At 34.7% G+C, this 25,927-nt stretch overlaps 2 protein-coding genes across 2 annotated transcripts in view; one reads left to right on the top strand and one right to left on the bottom strand.

The window, feature by feature from the left end:
- LOC149896722 (neural/ectodermal development factor IMP-L2-like) overlaps positions 1-25,019 on the bottom strand; it is a 68,957-nt gene extending 43,938 nt beyond the window's left edge. The window contains exon 1 of the mRNA XM_090117188.1: positions 24,712-25,019. The gene's annotated coding sequence lies outside the window, so the exon portion shown is untranslated. The remainder of the gene's footprint in view (positions 1-24,711) is intronic.
- LOC149896723 (uncharacterized) lies at positions 12,848-17,032 on the top strand. The gene has a single exon (XM_090117054.1). The coding sequence runs from the start codon at positions 12,848-12,850 to the stop codon at positions 17,030-17,032; it is 4,185 nt and encodes a 1,394-aa protein (XP_089973180.1).
- Positions 25,020-25,927: the final 908 nt, after the last annotated feature.

The following is a 25,927-nucleotide window of genomic DNA, read 5'->3' as shown; positions in this document are numbered from 1 at the left end:
AAAAATCTTTAAACTTTAAAAAAAAATCTAAGCGTCATGTAATATAATTATTTTAGCCATTATTATATTACATTATACTGGAATAAACTAGATATTAGATGACCCTGTGAACTTCGTATCACCTACAATTCATTAGTTTAAAAAATATTTTCGATACTAATTTATAAAACTTTACTATTTTAAAAAAATAATTGAATAATCTATAACATCTGAACGTAGGTACCTACACATTATTTTTTAAAACATACTAGACCACTAAAAGACTGTATTACGTATCAATATAATAAAAATAAACCAAGCAAAGCCGAAATTTAACTCAAGTATCGACTTACCTTGAACATGACCTCTTTACTTTTTTCCAACCAACAAAAACTTACCAAAGAAAGAGAGCAAAAACCTGAGTGATGTAATGACGAAGTAATCCATAACATTTAAAAATCAATAAAGAGTTGGATAATAATCTCGCAGTATATAAAATAATATTAATATTATGTAATTAACCAGTTCGATAACGATAATATATTAATTAAACGTTAAAGATAATCTGAGCATGACTTTGATAAATTGGTAAAAAAAACGCAGCTCTATAATTTGAGAATAGTTCTAATATAACTGTGCCCCGCGGTTTTACCCGCAACCCCCGTGATGATATATAGCCTATAGCCTTCCTCGATAAATGGGCTATCTTACAGCGAAATAATTTTTCAAAACGGACCCAGTAGTACCTGATATTAGCGCGTTCAAACAAACAAATTCTTCAACTTTTAATATTAGTATCGATTTTAATTTAAATACCATATTCCATGTATGATTTCAATACGATTATTTAATCGAAATATATTATTATTATCTATGATTGATTGCATTATATAGAAGCAGATATTAAGTACTATTTCAATTATTGCCGTAATTACGATATTTCAAGGATCATTATAACTTTTTATTATTTTTAGGGCCGATTTTTCAATGCTTGGATAAAACTTATCCATCCAATAAAGTAACACAATAATATTAAAATGTCACGTAAACTGTCAAATTCGGGCAATTAGAATATAGTGCGTTTCACGAGAGAGTTCCCCTGCCGTTATGTTGGCATACCTGACTGTTAAAAACGTCAAAGAGCTTAGAAGCGTTACAGAGCCATTTCTCTTTCACCACTTCTAAGCGTATGCGGCATGATGCCAATCTCTAAAACATTTATAAATTTCGGAAAACCTCGACAACTCTGTTTTTACAATGATAGTTTTATACATTATTCGACGAATAAGTTTTAACCAAGGATTGAAAAATCAGCCCTTAGCAAACTCACTTTAAAAAACATAATATGATAACATAGTAATTAGTATAAATAAAAGTAAATCTACTGTTTGTGTACCAAATTATTTGCTACCCGTCTTTAAAGGATTTTTTTCATGCCTACACTAATTTTTTAGTCAATTATTGAACACGGATTTTATATCTTGTCAATGTATTGTTAATTTGTTCTTTTCACGATTCATCTTCTTATTACATATAGGTATATAGAGGTATAAATCTCGTGTCACAAAGTTTTTACTCAATGGACTCCTAAACCACTTAACCGATTATAATAAAATTCGCACACCATGTGCAGTTCGATCGAACTTGAGAGATAGGATAGTTTAAACATGTAGGTACCACGGGCGAAGCCGGGGCGGACCACTAGTTATATTATTATGTAAAGTACTTAGTCTCTGCCGCATTATCATCTAGGGACGACATTATCATCATCACCAGCCCATATACGTTCCCACTGCTGGGACCAGGGACACGGGCCTCCTATTGGGTACAGGCCATAATGTCATTGAACTTTTGATTCTTCGACACGTCGGTTTCCTCACGATATTGTATTCGTTCTATTGAGCAGTGGTGATGTTATAATATGTGCAGATGAAATAAAAAGAGCGTTTGTGCATAGCATACGTGTCAAAAGTGAAACTTCTTGAAGTTTCACTAACCACAATCGTCGCCTTACTCCATGACGTGACGGTATTTCTATGACGCGATCTTGAAATGATATTCTCAACGCGCCTAAAGAAGTTCTACTTCAATAAACGCATATCATGCTGCGATGAGGGACGACTTTATTTGCAAACTAGCTGCGCTGCGCGGTTTTACCCGCAGTGCTCCGCTCCTATTGGTCAGCGTGATGATATATAGCCCATAGCCTTCCTCGATAAACGGACTATCTAACAGTGAAAGAATTTTTCAAATCGGACCAGTAGTTCCTGAGATAAGCGCGTTCAAACAAGCAAACTCTTCAGCTTTATAATATTAGTATAGATTATTTTGTATCAAGTGATATGACATTATGTTTGACGTAATCAATTACCTACTGTCTGTATGACGGTTGAAGTTTTGCATCCACGTCATAATTTGTACATTCATTTTATGTATGAATTGACTTCTGTGCGTGTGGACTGTGAATTTAGAATGCCCTTTGCGTAGTAACAGGGCATTTAATATAATATTATCATGGCATTTATATATCTATGTTATAGTTAAACCCCGAAGCTCGGGCACTCGTAGGTTGGACTGGTCAAAACTCAGGTCTGGCATAATGACTTTGTCAAAGCCTAAATAAATGTAGATAATATTTCGGCCTTTTACTAAACAATTTTCGTCAGTCGTTGTCTAGCTGAAGCGTCTGCTGCTGACTTCAGTCAAAGGGTGAAATTCAAGTGTATTTTGAGGATTGCCTGATGGCTTTTCCAAACCTAAGATAAACCAGTCCTTCCGCTAAGAGATTGTGTTTCGGGATTTCGGGACTATAACATCTATACGAACAGCTTGAACGCTTTAATTATAGGAACCACGGAACCGATTTGAAAAATTATATCACAGTTAGATAGCCTATTTATCGAGGAAGGCTATATAGGCTAAGACCAATCACGCTAAGACCAATAGGAGCAAAGCAATGCAGGTAAAACCGCAGCTAGTTAGCGAATAAACTGCTGGGCGCAGCCTGTTATTATCTAAAATAATGTATCAAAATTATTATAATACATACAATGGCTAACCCACGCAACTTTGCCTGCTCTCAAAGCCCAAAGGAAATATTTTTGTTACATTTTTCATTTCTACACTGCGTGATGTTATATTTTTTGTATTACAGCCTACACCTTTCTTCCGTAAATTGACTATCCATACAAAAAAATACAGTAAATATCTGAACAAAAATATTGTTTAATTTCAACCAGAGATTTGCGCGTTATTTAAAGAATAAAATAAAACATAACGCAGATACCAGAATGTTCCTACTTTAGGGTCGCATTATGACCTCTTATTTCCAGAGATTTGAACGCAATAATTATTCTGATTATAATATGAATTTGCCAGTCAGTTCAGTTCAAGGCGTAAACTGTCTGGAAGTAAGATATCATAATACGGCCCCTGAGGAAGTTTATGCAAAGCTGGTTGACTTAAAAGAACTTAAATGGGGTACCTCCACAGATCACAGAAACTAAAGGGAGATATGGTTAGGGGGCGGGGCCGGTGTCGCAGCAATATGTACAAAAAGAGAACAAGCTGTAGCGGTGCTGTATACGTACGTCACTTACAATCTAGTGTGCGAACGAATAGTCGCTCTCATATTTTTGTGTGATGACACGCACACAACGCGAAGTATTGTTTTGATTTTGTTTACTGCAGTTGTGTGCGTAAATTTTTTATGAGACACGGTTTCGTACTCAGCGCAAGCGATTGGCATCTCTCTAGATCTCTATGGGTAGGGTAGACTGGGTACGATTGAAACAAAGGACGGTTGAAACAACACGAATATCTCGCAAACCGTTGGTGGGGGGGTTAGGGGTCCAAGGGGAAAATGAAGCGCACAAATGTTCTAAACACGAACCACAATGTTGCGTCGATCTCCGCGCGCTTCAGCTGATTTTATAAGACCCTATTGTGTTTTTATGACCAAAAGTAAGTATTTTTGCTTGGAGATTTTTCCAATTATTGGCGTTTCTAATTAAGTGACAGTATTAAGTGTGCGTTTTTGTTTGAAGTGAATCTTGTGGAATATGACATTGTGACTAGTTTTTGTGTATCATTGTTGTTACAATTACTATAACTGTATTTTACCTAAAGTAGGAGTTGGGGACGGTTGAAACATTTTTTTTGGGTACGGTTGAAACATTGTTTTAATTATGTTTTGATTTTTTAAATGCCGATAGTACGTGTAAGAGAGATTTTGGGAAGACAAATAGACTTATCGAAGTACAAAGACGCATATGAGGAGGTGAAAACCGGAAATCATTGCGAAAAGCGGCAGAGAAGCACGATTATTCGCTTCTAAGGTAAATACGAATGCGAGATGACTCTGACGAGCAAGAAAATCAAAAAATGGGAGTTAATAGAGGATATAACAATAGAAGGTATAATAATAGAGGGCGAAAAATCAGTAAGTCTACTATTTACACTGACACACCAGATAAGGAAGAGGTAAGAAAAGAGCAAGAATTAATATTGATACGAACAAGAGCTAAGCAAGTGAAGAAGCGATGGATAGAGGAAAAAGGAAGAAATTTGATGGAGGAAAATGTAAAAGAAACACCATAAAAGCAAAAAAGAATAATGTACAAGAGGAGATATCATCAGAAGATGAGGAGTAGGTTCTTTTGTCTTGTTTGTATGTCACCATATTTAGAGAGCAGACCATAATGTAAAAGAGTTACTTAATTATTGTTAGATATAAAATAAACAATCAATAAAACATATTTTAATACTATATTTTGTATTATTCGCATATTTTTCAACTGACCCAATCACTGTTTCAACCGCCCCTGGTATGGGGACGGTTGAAACAAATCGGGTTTATTTTTTTAATTTGATCTACTATTAAAAATAATGCACATGGAACTAAAAACATAGCGCCTATTAGTAGACAGATACATGCTCTTTTATTTAACATATATTTTTCATCGCTCGGGTTATAAAAAGCAAAGTTATGGTCGTTATAAGTGAAATTGTTTCAACCGTACCCAGTCTACCCTACCTCCTTTTCAAAGTCGGTTAAAAATTTATCAACATTTGCAGTTTCTCAGTTACAGTGGTTAAATGAATGACATTAACACACTTATACCACCGTTACGGCATGCGTAAGTAAACTTGCTAACTTTCGCTTTTAAAACGTTTATTTTCATTTTAAAATATTTATTATGTGTGATTCATGGCCACGTCTATGCAAAGGTATAGTTAGGGAATATTAGAAAAGATATGTATTAAGGCTTTTACATGCGCTAATAACCTTCAGCATACTTGACGGATCTCAAACCTCTCCCGCTGCACCTTCTTTTTTCCTCGCATTTTGTATTTAAAAAGATACTAATCAGTGAAACAAAATATCCTCGTCAGGGACTGTTGTGTAACTGATAATTTATTAAACATAAAATTTTCAGAGCTCTAAGTCAGCAGGTTACGAAGTTTATAGAGTATTTGCGGAAAAATCGATGACCACGGCACATTTTTTTTCTAGAAATCTATTAACTTTGGAAAAAAGTCCTCGCGAGCAATTAAAGATCAAAGACCATCCTATTTTATATATTTTTTTCGGTATTGTGCTTTATGTTGTACCAGACTTTATAGAGGTTGAACATAGTCGAAATTGCCGGGTAACGCCTTAATAAAAGATGAATGTTCAGTAATTGCTGAGACATAATAGAACTGTACTGGTTTCTAATAATTTTATTAAAAATCCCTCAGCAAGAAATATTTTAATGAAAGTAGGATTCTGATAATCCGATTTGAAATTAAAATATAATTTTTATGTGCTAGGTACATGTTTCCTTCCGCACAATTGGTAAATTGATTAAAACAGAAAAAAAGAGCGTGTATGCCGAGGACACATGTCAGAAGTGAAACTTCTTTGGCAAGATATCAAAATCGTAGCCTTACTTCATGACGTGACGGTATTGCTTTGAAGTGATCTTGAAATTTTACTCTCAACGCGCCTAAAGAATTTTCACATCAAAAAAAAGAAAATTAAAAGATAGACTTAACAGTCATTATACAATTCAGCATTTACTGTGATCATAGTAACAGCCATTGTACAATTCAGCATTTACTGTGATCTTAGTAACAGCGCTGTCAAACATTCCTACAACACTGCTACAAAATTCCCACCATACAATGTTTCCTCATAGATTATTTCTCAGAAATCTCCGTGATTAATGAACGTAAGCAATTAATTCATTGAAGCCTTTCGTTTAGTGGGTTTTTGGTTATGTCATAATCGATAGTAACTATTTAATGTACTACACTTTTAAACATTTAAATAAATTAAAATATCTTAATTAAATTTTTGGTTTTCTCTCCCAGTACCTTAGCAAAAACGTTAAAAAAATAGCCGAATTGATTAATCCGTTCTCGAGTTTTACGCTTGTAAATTTTCAATATCAAAAATACCAAAATCGTCGCCTTACTCCATGACGTGACGGTATTGCCATGATGCGATCTTGAGATTTTACACTCAACGCGCTTAAAGATGTTTCACTTCAAATATGTTTTTGGAAGACATCTATCGTAAAGTTTTAGATATACATATAACGAAGTCCCGTGTCCCCTGTATTTTATCAATTAGTATGTCAATGTGAAATTCCGCTATCCCACAATCAGTCAGACAAATCTTGAACTAACCAGTTGTAATATATTGTCAATAAATCTTCGCGGAAAAGATGACGTCCCCTTAAAATTTAACTTTAACCTTCTTAAGAATGAATTAGCTGTAATTTGGAGGCTCTTGCCGGTTCTTCTCTGTAGAAACTGCTTTCCGAACCGGTGGTAAATGGTAAAACTATGTTATGGCGGTTCAAAAGTGCTTCTAGAATTTAGAAGAAGTCTAATAATTGTTTGGGTTTGATTTGAATTGACACTAGGGGCTGTATAATATTATTGTGTGTACAGCTAATAGTTTAAATTCATAAAGAAAGAAAGTTAATATTGTAATATGTAACTGTTTAAATTAATTGGTGTAATCTATAATTTAGAAATAAGCATAGCAACAAATTTAAAACGCGTCAAAACTTATTTCTGTCTTTTGTTTCAACGTAATCGTATAATTTTTAGAAAGGCCACTTAGAAATCTGGTACCATATTGTAACATAACCTTACAAATTTATACAATTTTATAAATTCTAAAGTTACATTATAATTGTGGTTCTAGTACTTCCTAATTTCCTAGATTATAAAAACTATTAAATTATTCGTTTAGCACAATTTAGTTATAATTTTGGCCCTGAATGTCTGTACTTTCTGAATGCCCTAAATTGTCTAAAACGAATGTGTCTGTATAAAGGTTAGTTCATAATTTTGGTACAAGTACGTGCCCTAGGTGGTCTAACTGTAACAGAATGTTACGTAACATTACAAAGTCCGTGCATTTAATGCAGTTCAACGAGATAGAGTCGCCACGCCGTCTCTTCAAGTTTTAATTGGTTTTTGCACAGAGTAATGAAGAAACAGAGACAAGATTTATAATATTATTATTTAATAATACATATTCTTTAATAACATTATTTGACCATTCAAAAGTGCTTCTAGAAGAAGTATAAATGGAGAAGTAAATGTTCGAATTTATGTATACCTGAAGTAAAAACGTATTGAAATAACGCTCTAAGAGATAGCGAGGACTGAGCTGAGGACTATGGAATTTGAACAGAAATTGTGAAGAAGCTTATACAATTTAAAAAAAATGCAATAAAATATATAAAATCACAAAACTGTTCAGGCTACCGTGACTTTTCACCTTTTTCATTTGTTTGCTCCTAATAAATTCACCAATCTATATATTATATAAAACTCAAAGGTGACTGATATAGTGATCTATCAACGTACAGCCCAAACCACTGGACGTATCGGGCTGAAATTTGGCATGCAGGTAGATGTTAGGATGGAGGCCTCCCCTAAGAAAGGATTTTGATCAATTCTACCCCCAAGGGGATAAAATAGGGGATGAAAATTTGTATCATGTTTATTTATCTTTTCCACGCAGATGAAGCTGCGGGCAACAGCTCGTTATTTATAATAAAGTTTACCTTGAGTACTTATATTATTGTCGCGAAAATAGAATAACCCACACGCCATCATTATCGGTTCTTAATACTTTACGTGCGTGACCCTTTTATTGTGCTTTTATAAGAGATTGGTATAATTGCTCTTTTTCACGCGTTCCTAAATAACTTGGCATTTATTTTTGTACATTGATTGACTTAAATTATTACTATAATACTGTAGTAAATCCTATGTCACATCGGTAAGTTGTCTTATTTGTGTTTAGAAATAAACAAAGAAAGAGGCAAAAAAGGTAGCTTAAAATTATATACCGTTATTTCTACTTGAATCGATGTACTCATACGTATAGTGGGTAGCACATAATTTGACAACTTTCTTGCGTTTTTTTTTGTGGTGTCTCTCGATGTTAGCCAGAAGGGCTTCTACATCTAAACGGACGCGTTTCTTGCGTAGTAGGGGAAGCTTGTACGCATGTTAAAATGTACGAAAAATCGTGCTACCCCGCTAAGTCAAAACTTGTGAAGTTACGAGCCGACTATTATATCTTAATCTTAATACTTACTAATATAAAGGCGAAAGTTTGTAAGTATGGATGTATGGATGTATGGATGTTTGTTACTCTTTCACGTAAAAACTACTTAACCGATTACAATGAAATTTAGCACACATATAGAGGGTAACTTGGATTAACACATAGGATAGATTTTATCCCGGAAATCCCACCGGAACAGGAACTATGCGGGTTTTCCTTTGAAAACGCGGGCGAAGCCGCGGGCGGAAATCTAGTCTAATATATAGTAATATTAGTATTATACCTATTACATAATATTATAAGTAACTTACGAAAATAAATTATTGAACGAGTTAAATGTGTACGTATATTAATGTGAAAGTAACAATGCCATGTTCAACCTACGTTCCAAAAACGGAAGTTCTAAATGAGACGGTATTTTATTTTGTCACTCGATAATTACGTGAGTTCATCTGATTGAAGTGATTCTTTTTGTGTTAAATTGTTGTTAGTTGGTCCCATTTTAGATTGAAGGTTACGACGGTGAAATCTTTTAACTGACTTCAAAAGGCAGATTCTCAGATTGGGCATGCTAAATTTCATGGGAATTGGACTGGACCGATGAAAGGACTGGTCCTTTCGGAGGAGTATGGTAAGTAGCATTGTGACACGAGAATGAGAGAAGTATATGCATATAATATAGAGAAGACAAGAGAAGAGAAGTCTCTGTTGTTTTATAGTCTGTGCCCTTTCGCCTAGTAACAACTGATGGTAATTGACATCTCTCGGGCGGTCCGATGATTATTGCCAATTGGCTTGCATCGCCTCATGAATGTCACACTGTAAGGGCTAGGGAATCGAACCCGTGACCTTGTGTGTGTGGGTTTGATAAAAGTGTTTTTTTTTATTGGTCGGTACGGTGACTCGGTACTAGACTTTTTTGTATCAATTATTAAAATTTTGTTAATAGAGAAAAAAATTCACTATAGCAAACATCATTTAGGTACCTAAATATTTTTTTGTTCCTGAGTGTGTGTAATACGACTTTAATATTCGTATTTTTATTTCTTTTACTACAATAATTAATAGAGAAATGTTTACAAACAGAAAATTAAATAATAACAACGTTATAGGTATTAGAAATAAAACAAAGGCACTACGACGTTACAAAAAGTGCCAACTGCCAATATTGCAAGAAAAACGGACTACGCGAAAAAAGATAACTATATAAAATATAAATTTAATTCATAATAATTAAAAATGATGCAATTCTGTCTTGTAAAACAAACGCAACAATTATTATGAAATCAGAAAAGCATCCAGAAAAAAAACTATATAATATATTAATTCTTTTTCATTATATTTTCTTACAGGTTTTAGAAACCGCATATTATAAATGTATTAAAACATAAAATAACTTCAATAGATAGGTAACTGTTTTACAGGAAATAATATTGATTTCTTTCTATAATAGAATGTCATTTTCCGTTGCTTGTGGCCATGAAAAAGGCGTTTATAAAGTGAAATATAGATCTATACTACCAGAATGAAGACGAAGATTGTGTTTCTATGTTTGTTTGGTTGTTTACCAAATTAGAACCGAATTAGAAATGCACAACTTATAATTGATACTTAGATGTCATAGGTTGCCTGGAAGAAGTCGCATCTAAGCGACAAGGCCGCCAAATTTTACATTAGATACAAATTTGTCTTATTGTAAAATGTTATTTATTATGTGCACTGTACAATAAAGTGCCTTTTATTTTATTTATTTATTTATAGCTTTTCGCAGCTTCGCCGCGTAGTCAATAAAAAACCCGCATAGTTTCCCTTCCGCTTTCAGTACTATAACACAAGTCGTATTATATTCCACCTTTGACACAAAAAAAAAATTAGGCTACTTTCTTTGCTAAATGTTAACCAATTTTACCTTTTTTTAAGTCACCTTAAAATTGTTAATTGAACAGTTGAACACGTGGATCAATAAATCGCTCGTTTCGTGGCCACAACACAGAACTACTCGACAAGGAAGAGATTGTATCAAAAGCGAATCAACTTTATTTCTTCCTTACTTTGTTTTAAACTGGAAAAAATTAGCTCAATTAATTATTTTAATAAAATGTTACTGACAATTATTAAATCCTACTTATATAATCAACGCGATAATTAGTGAGAATTGATTTTTGGTACATGTACAAACGGCTGAACGGATCCTGATGAAATTTGGCACATTGATAGATTACGTCAGGCCATAACTAGTGACAGCTAAAGACAGAAGAATATTATAATAGTAATAAGGTATGTTTTTATAAGTTTTTTAAACAGAAATCGTGCCTATGACCTAATAAAAACTACCTCTTCCGTAATCTATAATCTTCTTATATATAAAAATGAATCGCAAAATGTGTTGGTAAGCGCATAACTCGAGAACGGCTGAACCGATTTCGATAATTCTTTTTTTATTATATTCCTTGATGTACGAGGATGGTTTTTATGTAGAGAAAACGTAAATATGTACCACGGGCGAAGCCGGGGCGGACCGCTAGTCTACATAATATAATCAGCTGAATATGTTTTTCAATTCTTTGAAATGTAGCTATAAATTAAATATTTGTATTGCAACATGAAAATCTTTAAAGTGTAAATCAATCGTAAGCAAATCAATTATTGAAGTGAAACTTCTTTATCGGGGTTGGAAAAAAATTTAGTGTAACATTTTTTCGTTACGCGTGACATTTTTCCGTTACGCGCCATCTTTTTCTTAACCCTACCACGCGTGATTCGACGTATTTCTGTAAAGTTGCATATATGTAGTAAATTATTTTTTGAAAAATAAGGTCATAAAGAAGTTTCACTTCTTACGTGTGTACTGTGTACTGTGTACACAGACACATCTTTTTAATTTCAGTTCAATTGAACTATACGACGTGACTTTTAAAAGAACAACTAGGTAACATATGAAACATCCAGATTAAACTAGCAAGTTTCGGAAATTTAAATCTATACTAATATTATAAAGCTGAAGAGTTTGTTTGTTTGAACGCGCTAATCTCGGGAACTACTGGTCCGATTTGAAAAATTATTTCGGTGTTAGATAGCCCATTTATCGAGGAAGGCTATAGGCTATATATCATCATTCATCATGCTAAGACCAAAAGGAGCGGAGCACTGCGGGTAAAACCGCGGAGCACAGCTAGTCAGAAATAATACCAACTCACACTTGGTCAGCGTGTATAGCCAAAACAGAACTCAAACATTTATTTATACAACTAGACTTATTTCACAAGTGCTTTTGAATAGTTGGTAAGTCACATACCTACCTACAACCTACATTATATTATCATTTATAGCTATATCAACAAAAAACAAGCAAAGTCACACGAAAATTCAAGTATATAATTGATATTCGACAAAATGTCGATTAAACATTATATAGAAACCTTACTCAATTAATAATAAGTTGGCATTTATCAATGAATAAACTCAAGTCAGCAGACTGAAATTAGGGTGCGATTACGACTTCTAAGAAAATATAGTTTCGCTGATGCTCTCTTTATTGTAATAATTGAATATGTTTGATTTACGCTTGTGTAATTTTAGCGTGTTTGGTTTCTTTAACTATTATGTTAAGAATGGTTAAGAATTCACAAGTTTGAGAGATTTTTTAAGAAAAAAATCAATCACGAGCGGAATTCGAACCCAGCGTCTTCCGCCTTCCCGTGGTCGAATTATTTCCATTCGTTAAAAATTTCTTTAGAGCAAGAGCTGTGATCTTTTAGTGCATTCAGCTAGCGTATTCAGTGTTGTTCAGTATTAGAACATAGCTTAAAATCTTTGTGAACGCACTAAGAACAACAAAATAATGCACTACCGACGCCTGTTTCTAAATGACAAAGTGGGGTTAGAATGGGCATTCGCTCGTTTGATGTAACAGCACCTGTTCAAGCGAATTTTACATTAATTGAATTTTTGTTGTGTATTGATAGATGCGATGAACGTAAATCTAGTATGAAATAAACAGTCAAAGTGAATACACGTATTTTTTCTTCAATATCCCTCTACTGAGCTAATTTGAACCTTAACACAATAAACATATGGACCATCGATGCCGGATTATATCGAATAGAGGGATTAGCGAGCTCGACCAGCGAAGACAAAAGACGACATTCCTTAGATAACACGGGTGTTCTTTGCATCGGTATTGTGCAGTTTTTAATGTAAACAAGTTAGAATTGAATAATTACGTTTTATAACATTTGTGAAGATTGATTATTGGAAGATTTTACTTACTATTTACGAATATAAAAAATGTCGCCGCCTACTGTGGAACAAAGTGGATATTTAAGTACAATGGAAGACTTAGCTAGTACTTTACAAAAAACACAAACGAACTTAAAGAAGTGTCCTAAGCAGCGATTAACGGAAGGTTATATCACAGCGCGATTGCAGACGATTGAAGAGTATTGGGCATCGTTTAAGCAAGCTCACAACGGTCTTGTTAAGTGTACGCCACGGGAACAGAAGGGAATATTGACATACTTCCTGAACGAAGAATATTATTTATATGAAGATTTGTATCTTAATTTGGAAGCCGACTTACGGGATTTATTAATTAAACTGAAACAACCGAATCAACCCACTCCGCCGTGTGATATGTCAATAACATGCGTAGAAGGTCAACAATCGTTTTCTAAGTTACCCAGGATACAATTACCGACTTTTTCGGGAAGATATGAAGACTGGCCCACTTATCAAGATTTATTTAAAGCGCTCGTTCATGACACTTCATTAGGGGATGTACAGAAATTACATTATTTGAAAACAAGTGTTTGTGGTGAAGCCGAGATGTTGTTAAGAAATATACCTATTACCGGGTCGAATTATAAACAAGCGTGGGATACATTAAAGGGACGATTTGGAAACAAAAAGATGATTGTTACTTCTATTTTAAAAAGATTATTTAACCAAAGGAAAGTAGTGAACCAGTCTGCAAGTCAAATTAAAGCAATATTAGATACAACAACAGAGTGCATACAGAGCCTTAATAATTTGAATATTAACACCGATTCTTGGGATCCTATAATTATATTTCTGGTGGGGCAGAAGTTGGATACAGAGTCGTTAAAGGACTGGGAGGAACTTACACACAAGGATGGAAGTGATGAACTATCTACATGGTTAGAACTGAAGAAGTTTCTTGAAGCTAAGTTTCGTACACTTGAACTTGTCACGCCAGTAACAACATCTACTAGGGAGAAATCTTCAACATATAAGTCACATCACGCCACAGTCGAAGACGGCCGCCGGGATATTTATCAAACACCACATGTTCAAGTTCAAGTATTATGTACATATTGCAACAGTGAGCACTATATATTCAACTGCAAGAAATTTGTGAATCAGTCGGTTGATGCGCGACAAGAGTTTGTGAAGAAGAATTATTATTTATGTTACAATTGCCTTCAACCGAATCATAATGTATACCGATGTAAACAAAGGAAAACATGTCGAGTTTGCGGAAGAAAACATCATTCACTTTTACATAAGGTTAGACTGACACATACGGACGAAGATGAACAACCACAACCAGAACAAAACATTACAACAGCACACTTCTCTAGAGAACAACCCGATCAACAAGTATTGTTAGCGACAGCACAAGTTATGGTTAAAGCGAAGAACGGTTACACACACATGCTTCGTGCTTTAATTGATCAGGGATCAGAGGCAACATTCGTTTCTGCGAGAGCAGCGGCACTTTTGGGTTGTACAAAATCCAAAATCAACGGTGTAGTCTCAGGAGTGGGAGAAGGAAATCGTATACAAATACAACATCTAGTCGATCTCGCAGTTTCGTCACGATGGAAAGAAGAAGATGATAGTATTGAAGTCAGGGCTTACATTCTTAAGACTATTTCAACAAGTTTGCCCTCAACACACATCAAGACGAACTGTTCAGAGCTCCAAATGTTACCATTGGCTGACCCTACCTATCATACACCAGGAAGAATTGACATGTTGTTGGGAGCGGATGTCTATTGCAAAATTATAGAAGAAGGATTGGTAAAATTATCAGATGGGTTAGTGGTGCAGAAAACACGTTTGGGATGGGTTATATCAGGTCGAAGAGATGAAAGGGTTATAGATAACAAACACAATGTAATAACACTACATATAACAAGGATGGTTGAAGAAGATAATGATTTACTTAGAAGGTTCTGGGAAATAGAAACAGATGTCTACAAAAAGAAGAAGATTCAAACAAAAGAAGAAGAACTATGTGAGGAGATTTACAAAAATACAACAAGAAGAGATTCAACAGGACGATATGAAGTACATTTACCTTTAAAACAAAGTATAGAAGACACGATTAAATTATGTGGAAAAACAAAAGAGCAAGCTATGAGAAGATTTACACAACTAGAAAAGAAATTTGAAAGAGATGAGAAGTTGAAAACAGAATATACAAAGGTTATACATGAATACAAGGCAATGGGTCACATGAAACAGGTAAAGAATGTCAATAGCGATAATGCTATTTATCTGCCACATCATGCAGTAATACGTGATGACAAAGAAACGACGAAGGTACGAGTCGTCTTTGATGCATCGGCTAAGAATTCTAATGGCTATTCATTAAATGATTGTATGATGATTGGACCTGTGTTACAGCCAGACCTCAGAAGTTTAATTATAGCGTGGCGAATGCATAAGATATGTGTTGTGGGGGACATCGTTAAGATGTATAGGATGATCAACATGACTGCTAAACATACACCTTTACAACGCATCTTATGGCGAGATAACCCTCATGATCAAATTGAAGAATATGACCTAACAACTGTAACCTTGGGTACAGCAGCAGCTCCTTATTTAGCTGTGCGTACTTTAATACAATTAGCAGATGATGAGTTGCATAATTATACGGACACTGATGTTATTAAAAAGGCTTTCTATATGGATGACCTCATGACAGGAAATGAAAATATTGAGAAGACAAAGAACATGTGTAAAGAAATAACAGAGATATTAGCTAAAGGAGGGTTTCAAATGCAAAAATGGTCTAGTAATTCAGAAGAAGTATTGAACTATTTACAAAGAAATGATATTGATTCAAGGGACAAGATAAATATAAAGTTAGATGATGTAATAAGAATTCTCGGATTAACATGGGATAGAAAGGATGATGCATTCAAAGTATCAGTAAACTTACCAGAAATGAAGCTTCCTGTAACAAAGAGAACAATTCTATCTGATGTGGCTCGACTTTTTGATCCTTTTGGGTGGCTTTCGCCTGTAATTGTTACTGCGAAGATTTTAATACAAAGATTATGGTTGTGTAGCCTAGGATGGGACGATCAACTAACTCCGGATTTACGCGAAGAGTGGATAAGATACAGAGAACAACTTACACATTTGCAAAACCTCAAGATACCACGTTGGTTAAAAACTACACTTGATAATGACGAAGTTGAATTACACGGTTTTGCAGATGCATCTGCTCAAGCTTACGCTGCAGTTACATATCTGAGAGTTATTCATGAAGAGAAAGTACATGTAACTATACTTGCATCACGAACCAAGGTTGCACCATTGAAGCAAATATCAGTACCAAGATTGGAACTTTGCGCTGCAGCCCTACTAGCGGACCTGATTGAAGATCTTGTGGAAGTACTCAAAGTACCTAAACACAGAATATTCGCCTGGACCGATTCAATGGTTGTACTTTCATGGTTACAGTGTCAACCGATTCACTTGAAGACTTTTGTTGCAAATCGGGTTGGAAGTATAACACGAGTCTTGGATAATGAATGTTGGAGACATGTCAAATCTGCCGAGAATCCTGCAGATATTGCAACCAGAGGCATTGACGCATGTGATCTAGTAGATTCTGAGATTTGGTGGATGGGACCGGTTTGGTTACAACAAACAAACCTTCAACTTGAGAGATGTGATGTTCCGAAAATAGATTTAGAAATGAAGAAGCTAAAATATACTGTTGTTATAGAAGAAAAGCCAATTTGGGAGAGATTTTCCAGTATGTCAAGAATGAAACGGGTACTCGCATATTGTAGAAGATTTGGTAAGAAACGAACAACACAAACACATCATTATTTAACATCACATGAAATGGAATACATATTAGAAGAATGCATAAGATATTATCAAAACTTGGTTTATGAAAAAGATATAGAAGCGCTAAAGAAAGAAGGAAGAGTGAAGAAACGAAGTACACTGATAACATTAGCTCCATTCATAGACGAAAGAGGCCTTTTGAGATTAGGAGGCCGGTTGCAGAATGCATCACTGTCAGATACAACTAAACATCCTATTATAATACCGAGTCATCAACACATTACAAGGTTGTTAGTTAACGAAGCACATACAAAAACGCTCCATGGTGGCATACAACTAATGTTAACTTACATTAGAACAAAATATTGGGTCACGAGTTCAAACGGCCATTATATACAAATTGATAGCGTTGCCTAAAGATTTTTAGTTTATTTGGTTTACATTTATACACAATTGTTATTTACAAATTTACAGTCCACTAATATGTTATTTACAGTTGTTGTATAAATTTATTTGAATGTTATTAGATGAGTTCATGTTGATTTTACTACTGTATAAAAAACTATTGTTTTTGGCCGCCGGTATGTTCAAGCGTATTTTACATTAATTGAATTTTTGTTGTGTATTGATAGATGCGATGAACGTAAATCTAGTATGAAATAAACAGTCAAAGTGAATACACGTATTTTTTCTTCAATATCCCTCTACTGAGCTAATTTGAACCTTAACACAATAAACAGCACCGTAATAAAATTTTTCATTAAAAGTTTTCCAGTTGCTTGCTTCAAGTTAATATTCTTACTAGAAATTAATCGGAATATGGCTTCTACTGAGAAGAATCATTAAGATACCTTAATATGTGATTGAATGAAAGAAATTTTGCACCACATTTCAAGTAAACTTAGATTTGAAATGTGTTGAAACCATGTTGAAACATGTTTGAATTTTTTAACCGACTTAAAAAAAAGGAGGAGGTTATCAATTCGGCCGGTATGTTTTTTTTTATGTATGTACACCGATTACTCCGTGGTTTCTGAACCGATTTACGTGATTCTTTTTTTGTTCGATGCGGGATGGTGTCGGATAGGCCCAGTAGTTTTTATTTTATGAGCATTTTTGTCTGTATTTGTAAATGTTGCAAGTGCAAGTTTGAAGTCGGTTGTTTTTAACGCAGTTATTGACTTGTATTTACTAAGCTTTTGAACATAAAGTAGTTAAACGAACATACATAAAAACTAAAAATCGTCTGATCTATAATAGGAGTATGAAGAATATAAGCACCCTCGTTGTAATAGTTCACTTAGCTTTTTTTATACTTCAGAATAAAGTGCTTTGTACTTAATCTCAACTTAATGACATAAATACTCCTGTAGGTTGCTTAAAAACGAGTCATTAAAATCATTTAAATCGAATTACAAGTTCTTTTTTATTATTTACATTCTGGATTTATATAATTTAATACACATTATACAAGTTGAGTTTGAGTTTGAGTTTGAGTTTGAGTTTGAAACATCTATAATCAAACTTCTAAATTAGAACGCTTATTAATAACTAGCTGCGCTTCGCGGTTTTACCCGCGTGGCTCCGCTTCTGTTGGTCTTAGCGTGATGATATGTAGCATATAGCCTTCCTCGATAAATGGGCTATCAAACAACGAAAGCAGTTTTCAAATCGGACCAGTAGTTCCTGAGATTAGCGCGTTCAAACAAACAAACTCTTCAGCTTTATAATATTAGTATAGATATCGCACTACCCGCAATTTTTTAATCGATCTCAACAAAGAGATCGATTAAAAAATTGCGACTCAGTAAATAGTATGTTCATATGAAAATATTTTATCCTACCGATATACACAACGTAGTATAAATATATAAATAACATATTATAATTATTATAATATTTCTTTGACGATAAAAATTTAAAGAATGCTATATGGTTACTGTAAATAACTAAACGTGACCAATTAATGATCGTAAAATATGACACATATTTTTATCAGGATTAAAAAATTCTTTACATATTGTAACGGAAAACTATGTTAATATGAATAGGCACTAGATTTCCGCCCGCGGCTTCTTCCGCGTGGTAAAAATAAATTCCCAAGGGAATGAGATGTTTCACAGCGCTATAAATTAGCCTATTTTTCTATCTAGCCTACATACTATCTCCAGAAAAAATATACCTAGTCTTAAAGGACTAAAAAACACCCTTTTATTTATGAAATGATTCTATTGTCACCGATCCTTGCTAGACTGCCTCCTCGGTAAAATGGTTGACGCGTGAGCGTAACACCGAGGGGTCCTGGGTACGATTCCCGGGGGAGACGAAGAAAAAAATGTCTTGGTCTGGCAGGACACAGAAGGCTGATCACCTACTTATCAGTGAAACAGATGTATAATGCATCTGCCCCTTACCCCACTTGGGGACATGGGACACACCGGTCACACCGCTCCTTGATAAGTAGCTGTATACAAAGTTTGAATTCAATCAGTCCGTTTAACGGTTTAAAATGGTTCAAAATCGAGTTTAAAGGAGTCGGTTACATACAGGTGAAGCTTATAAAAGCGTGTTAAAAAAATTAGTTCGGTTTTCTATAAAACGCGTGTTTTTTATTTTTTTAACTATTATTTATTTTATCAAATTAGTGTATTGTCATCGGTCCTAAATAAATCTACAAAGTTTGAACGAAATCTTGCCGTTTAAAGTGGGTCAAAATCGCGCCCAAAGAAGTCGGTTACAAACATACAGTCGGTTACAAACATACAGGTGAAACTAATATAAAGCGTGTAATGATACTATTATTTAATCTCTCCGTTGCGACGTGAAAGATAGACAAAAAATATTCTTCACTTTGTGGTAGAGTGGTTAGTGGTAATGGTTGTAGAGAGAGTGTATTCGATTCCTGCTATTTAAAATTGTGTGAACTGTGAAGAATGGAGATTTTCGTAACATATATGTTACATACATAATTCAATCTTAATGCCTAACGGCGGGGGCACACGATGCGTTGCGGCGCCGCACCGCAAAGATTTCACCGTGTCAGTGGGCACACGAGCGGTGCGGCGCCGTAACGTTGTTTTGTCGCAGCGGCGCCATAGCAGCGTTGGACAGTCTGTTAATGAAAAGCGAGCGTGTCTCCTTCCTTGTGACGCAAAACAACTGAGCGGTGCCGCTCCGGCGTCGCATCGCATTCACCCCTCCCCGCCTCGTCTCGGTGGTTGCAAGTCCGGTGCGGCGCCGGAGCGAATCGTGCGACATGCCACAGATATTTCTATGTAAGACGACGCAGCGACACCGCTCCGGCGCCGGACCGCCACCGCAACGCATCGTGTGCCCCCGCCGTAAAAGTAAGCACTATGACTGACTTAACAACAATAATATAGAGCTGATTTCACAGCATTCTATAATGTCTACTGTAAGTAGTATTACTTTAACTCTATTTATTCATGAATAGGTATATGTATAAATACATATACCATCATTTGAAGATAGCACCATACCTTAGCACACGCACTATATAATTCTTCAAAAGAATTCTAAAATCTCTACGCAATTGTAACCTCTTCAAGCGAGATTAGAAAGTAACTTATTACATATTTAAGTTGAAATCACAGATACTTTAATGTTAACTTAACTGCCACTTAAACTGCAGTTAAGTTGATCTTGAAAGGCGAATCAGACGTTCTTATTTTTTATCCAAGGTTACTTGTCTAGACTTTCGAAAACCTTAAAGGCTAGCGCAAAAATTATCTGCGATTTCTTTGCGACAATTGCTGAGTTATCTATACTTCTATACTAATATTATAAAGAGGAAAGGTTTGTATGTATGTATGTATGGTTTTCACTTTTCACGCATAAACTACTGGACCGATTTTGATGAAATTTGGCACAGATAATCTTTAGACCCTGAGAAAGAACATAGGCTACCTTTTATTGCGAAACATGTACCACGGGCGAAGCCGGGGCGGACCGCTAGTCTTTCATATTTTCTTATGAATTTACTAGCTTCGCCCCGCGGTTTCATCCGCGTGGCTCCGCTCCTGTTAGTCTTAGCGCGATCATATATAGCCTATAACCTTCGTCGATAAATGGGCTATCTTACACCGAAAGAATTTTTCAAATCGGACCAGTAGTTCCCGAGATTAGTGCGTTCAAACAAACAAACAAACAAACTCTTCAGCTTTATAATATTAGTATAGATAGATAATGTGCTGTGCTTTAATATGTCTAGTATTGGCGGATACCATGATGTCGTATAGCTGTATTATTTCCAATGTGGGAAATTGATGGCGCTAGACGTCGTATGTAGCGCTGTCCCTTTCCCACACTGGGAAAAATACTGCTTTAAGACATCATGGAATGGCTGGTCCTATGTCTAGTCTTTGAATGTAGTAAATAAGTTAAAAAAAATTTGGTTCAAACTCAAACTCAAACTCAAACATTTATTTATTCAATTAGACTTCTTCTAGAAGCACTTTTGAAACGTCATTAAGTACATATTTTAACATTTACCACCGATTCGGAAAGCAGTATCTACGGAGAAGAATCGGCAAGAAACTCCATAGTTGCTCTTTTTAATCATGTCAGATTTACAATTTTACAAATTACATATGTAATAATATCATAATATTATATTATCATAATATGCCAAAGAACTGTCCTGTGGTTTTTACGCGACAACCCTCCATGGGTTTTTATCTTCCATATATTCCTTAATACTGTAATAGGCTCTCTGGACAAGTACATTTTTAATATAAGTTTTAAATTTAGAACTACTAAACTCTTTAATATTATGAGGAATTCTGTTGTAAAAGCGTATACCTTGGCCCATAAATGAATTTTTAACTTTAGCTAGCCGGAATAATGGCATTTCAATTTTATTTCTGTTTCTTGTGTCATAACAATGTCTATCTCCTACTTTTGTGTGTAAGTAAGCGTTATTATGTACATATAAAATATTATTAAATATATTATACTGCGACGGTACAGTAAGGATACCAGTATTCTTAAAGAGATCTCTTAGTGAGTCTCGAGCACGCAAATTATACAACAGAGCGTATGGCTCTTTTCTGTAATATAAATATAGTTTCTATATCTGCAGCCCTGCCCCATAGCAGAATTCCATAGGACATTATGCTATGAAAGTAGCTAAAGTAAACCAATCTAGCCGTTTCTTCATCGGTGAGATGCCTTATTCTTCTAACTGCATATGCAGCTGAGCTGAGCTTAGCAGCGGTGGTGGTAACATGGGCCCCCCATTGAAGCTTCTCAAAGTCGGTTGTCTGTAAAGTCGGTTTACTGACGATAGTTGAACGTGACAACGTCCGATTGTGCTTCTTTGTCGCTCGTTCCGCGCTTTCTTGCACTTCAACACTTACATGGAACGCCTCAGAGCGAGGTAACGCCGCATGAGTCATGTTTTTTCGTGCGTGCAGCCGGCTCTTTCGAATTATAAGACGTTGTCACGTCAAAAACACGCTATGCACATACAAGTGTACAAAGTTTGAACTAAATCAGTCCATTTTTTGCAAAGTTTCTCTAGAACTCTATAAATGATGAACTTATGATATTTAACTTCAAAGAGCAAAAGATAAGAACCCTTATCAATGGTACCAACACCATTACTTGAGCAAAAAGGCAATTTAATTATATTATGTATTAGGTATAGCTTTGCCTCGCGGTTTTACCCGCATTGCTCCGCTCCTATCGTTCTTAGCGTGATCATATTTAGCCTATAGCCTTCCTCGATAAATGGACTATCTAACAGTGAAATAATTTTTCATATCGGACCCGTGGTTCCTGAGATTAGCGTGTACAAACAAACTCTTCAGATTTATAATATAAACGTATAGATTTGCAAAGTTTCTTTAACGCTATAGATGTTTAACGACTTCAAAGAGCTAAGATAAGAGCCCTTATCAATAGTAACAACACCATTACTTGAGCCAATAGGCAATTCTTGTATAATATACATATTATGATTTGTTCAATTTCGTTTCAAAGATAAATCATTTTTCTGAACTTTGAAAGCGCCATCTAGCCATAAGCTAATCAAAACTAGATGACTGATAGGGACTTACTACTTACATATAAATATAAAAATAATACATATAGTATATTATGTTACTATTTACTTAAAATATCCAATACATATCCATAACTTTAGTTGATAATTGATTAAACCCATGGCCTCATTTATACATATTTCGGGTATGTTACTACGCTAATCAAATAGTTAAATCCTATCCTACTAATATTATAAATGCAAAATTTTGTGAGGATGGATGTATGTGTATGTATGTATCTATGTTTGTTACTCTTTCACGCAAATACCGATTACAATGAAATTTATAACAAATATAGAGGGTAACTTTGATTAACAAATAGGATAGGTTTTATCCCGGAAATCCCTCGGGAATGGGAACTATGCGGGTTTATCTTTTAAAACGCGGGTGAAGCCGCGGGCAGAGAGCTAGTTATATAAAAAATCTAACACAAATCTTAGCATAATATAGGTAATTATGTAATAACGTCGTAATTAGCGACTAATGGCCGTTCCCAATATCGTATCTACCTTCGGTTTGACCCTACTAAATAGAAAATGCTATCTATCTTTTGTTTTGGCGTCCCAATAAGCTTACTAGGGATAAGCTAACCTATCTCTGATCGCTATCTATCGTCTGGAGGACTAACTGCACTCTAGTGCAGTTATATAGTATATTTTTCTCTTTGAATTTGTCTATTTGAGCGTCCCAATAACGCTTTGACAGCTGTCAGCCAGTAATGGCCGTTCCCAATATCGTATCTATCTTACGATAGTTAGAACCTTACTAGCTATCGGAGATAGCTGTCTATCTATAACCGTAGTTTAAATATTGGGAACGACCATAGATATTCATCAATACAACTGTCACTAAAATAGTAGAATATTTTAAATGCTACTTACTATAAAATGTAGTTCATCGATCACACCACAATAATTGATGAAATTATAACAGAGATAGGTTATATTCCAGAATTTGGAGTTAAATAAGTAACCTATGTACTAAGTGTACGCAGTTACAGGTTGCTAATATTCTTAGTTCTAAAAATAATTCATAACTAAACAAGTTATATTTTGATAGAAAAATTTAAAAAATATGCAAAACAGTATATAAAGAGACTAGCTTACCGCCCGCGGCTTCGCCCGCTTTGTCTAAAACCTAATAAATTATATACTAAAACCTTCCTCTTGAATCAATTTATCTATTAAAAAAAACCGCATCAAAATCCGTTGCGTAGTTTTAAAGATTTAAGCATACAAAGGGACATAGGGACAGAGAAAGCGACTTTGTTTTATACTAGTGATATAAAAGTTACTAACAAAACTGTCCGTTAAAACAATCGGGTGTAAGGGGCGTTGCTTACAACGATAATTACAGTAGAACCTCGATAAGTTAAAGTCCAAGGGAAACACAAAATATTTTAAGTTATAGAGGTTTTAAGTTATCAAGGGTCTATCCATTTTTCACTGCTTCTATAGCTTTAATTTATCAGCATAGGTGAGGGTTGTTAGTTTTTTTTTTGGACTCATTTTAAGCTAGTTTTATCACACAGTAAGTAAAGTGATGTTTCCAGGACAACAATCAAAAACTTAAGATGCAAGTAAGTTGTTGTCATAAAGCTAACTGCCGCAAAGCTTTGAAGAATTTCGATAAAGCAAACAATAGGTAATGTATTGTTTACGTTAACAATACATAGTAAACGCGTGCAAGCATTATTGCTATTTCGGTATTTATATACCGAAACCTTTTGTTTTGACACTCTTTCAAAATGACTCATTGACAAATAATTTTATGTTATAGAGGTTGTGGAAACATTTCTTGAAGTTACTGAGGGCCAATACAGAGATTATTTATTTAAGTTATAGAGGTTGCGTATTTTAAGTTAAAGAGGTTTTGGGCTCTGATGGGAAGGGAACACATTATTTTTTGAAGTTACAGAGGTTTTTATGTTACCGAGGTTTAAGTTATCGAGGTTCAACTGTATTTCAAATTCAAACTGTTTCTTCAAAGTTTAATACATTTTGTATGTTGAAAATGATAATAAAACCTTACCTTGAAAATACACGTGGTTAATACTGCTTGCACTTTTCACACAAAATCGTTACTTTATAGCGAAATACAGATAATGCTGTATCCGAATAATTTTCATTTTGTTTTTGAAAAGAGGTTTTACTGGCGACACGTGGTCACAGAATTCGAAATTGGAACTGACACAAAACAATGTTTATAAAAATAAAACAGCAATGGCGGCGATTTCGAAAATCGAATGTTCCCGCTGGAATACGATATAGTGACGTGTGCGTTCGGAAGGAAGTATCGATAACTTTTTTCGTATAAACGCCCGCGTGCGCGACCTCGAATGCCGCGTTATGTACTGAAGGTAAGGTATCTTTATCAAACGTAACTGACGTTTGCAGCTTAACTTTAAGAATGTAATAACATTATTCTGAGTAGTGTTGCATTTTACTGTCATATCGATTCTTTATTGCGTCAGCTTCAGTTAAAATGTGATATTATGATTTAGTGGTTAATTGCGTTCAAGTTAATAGTGTTAATGAACTGTAACGGTATCGTGAATTTTAATTTATTTTATAGTATACTTTGTAGTTTGAATTTAAGATATTCCAAAATTTCTTAATTGGATCTACGTTAAAATGACGTTAATACTTTCTTCGTTGGAAAGTGGGCCATGAACGTACATACTGGAAAATTACAACAATCGTACAGAAGATTGGTGTTGGCGCGTACGTGACTGCGTGTGCTTCGTTTCATAATTACTCATAACCTTTACTACAGCCAGAACTAGAAATGGTAATATTAACTATTATATTTCACTAGGAAGTATATAATATTTGAACGTTAAACTGATAAGTGCTTATTTAATAATGCCAAATGTGTTTATAGCGTGAAAGGAAGACCTTTACTTCTCCAGTTCTTTATGCTTAAAGCATGTGTCAGCTTATTATATGATTTGGATATAACTGGATATAAACGGAACAAAATGTGTGGTAATAATTGAATCATTCGACAGCCCTGACCGTCAAATTAGGGATATCCTGTACGTTGAAAGTTCCTGTTTATATAATGAAACGGTAATAATTTAACATAACAGTTTACTTATTTTATAGTGTTACGGAAAAAGCCATGCACACATGTCTCTCATGACGTTGATATAACTGTTTCTGACGACATCTTCAAAACTGGCATTGACAATGACATTGTAACATTGAAGAATGCTTCCACAATGGAATTGAAGGGGAGCCAGGGT

Source organism: Colias eurytheme, chromosome 27 (genome assembly GCF_061535395.1).
Source record: "Colias eurytheme isolate Ceu_HAF_F1 chromosome 27, ilColEury1 Martin Lab GWU primary, whole genome shotgun sequence".
Lineage (NCBI taxonomy): Eukaryota > Metazoa > Arthropoda > Insecta > Lepidoptera > Pieridae > Colias > Colias eurytheme.
This window is presented reverse-complemented; position numbering and strand designations above follow the sequence as displayed.

Bases quoted from the DNA above. Each gene is read 5' to 3' on its own strand.
- LOC149896723 (XM_090117054.1), top strand. From the start codon at position 12,848: ATGTCGCCGCCTACTGTGGAACAAAGTGGATATTTAAGTACAATGGAA.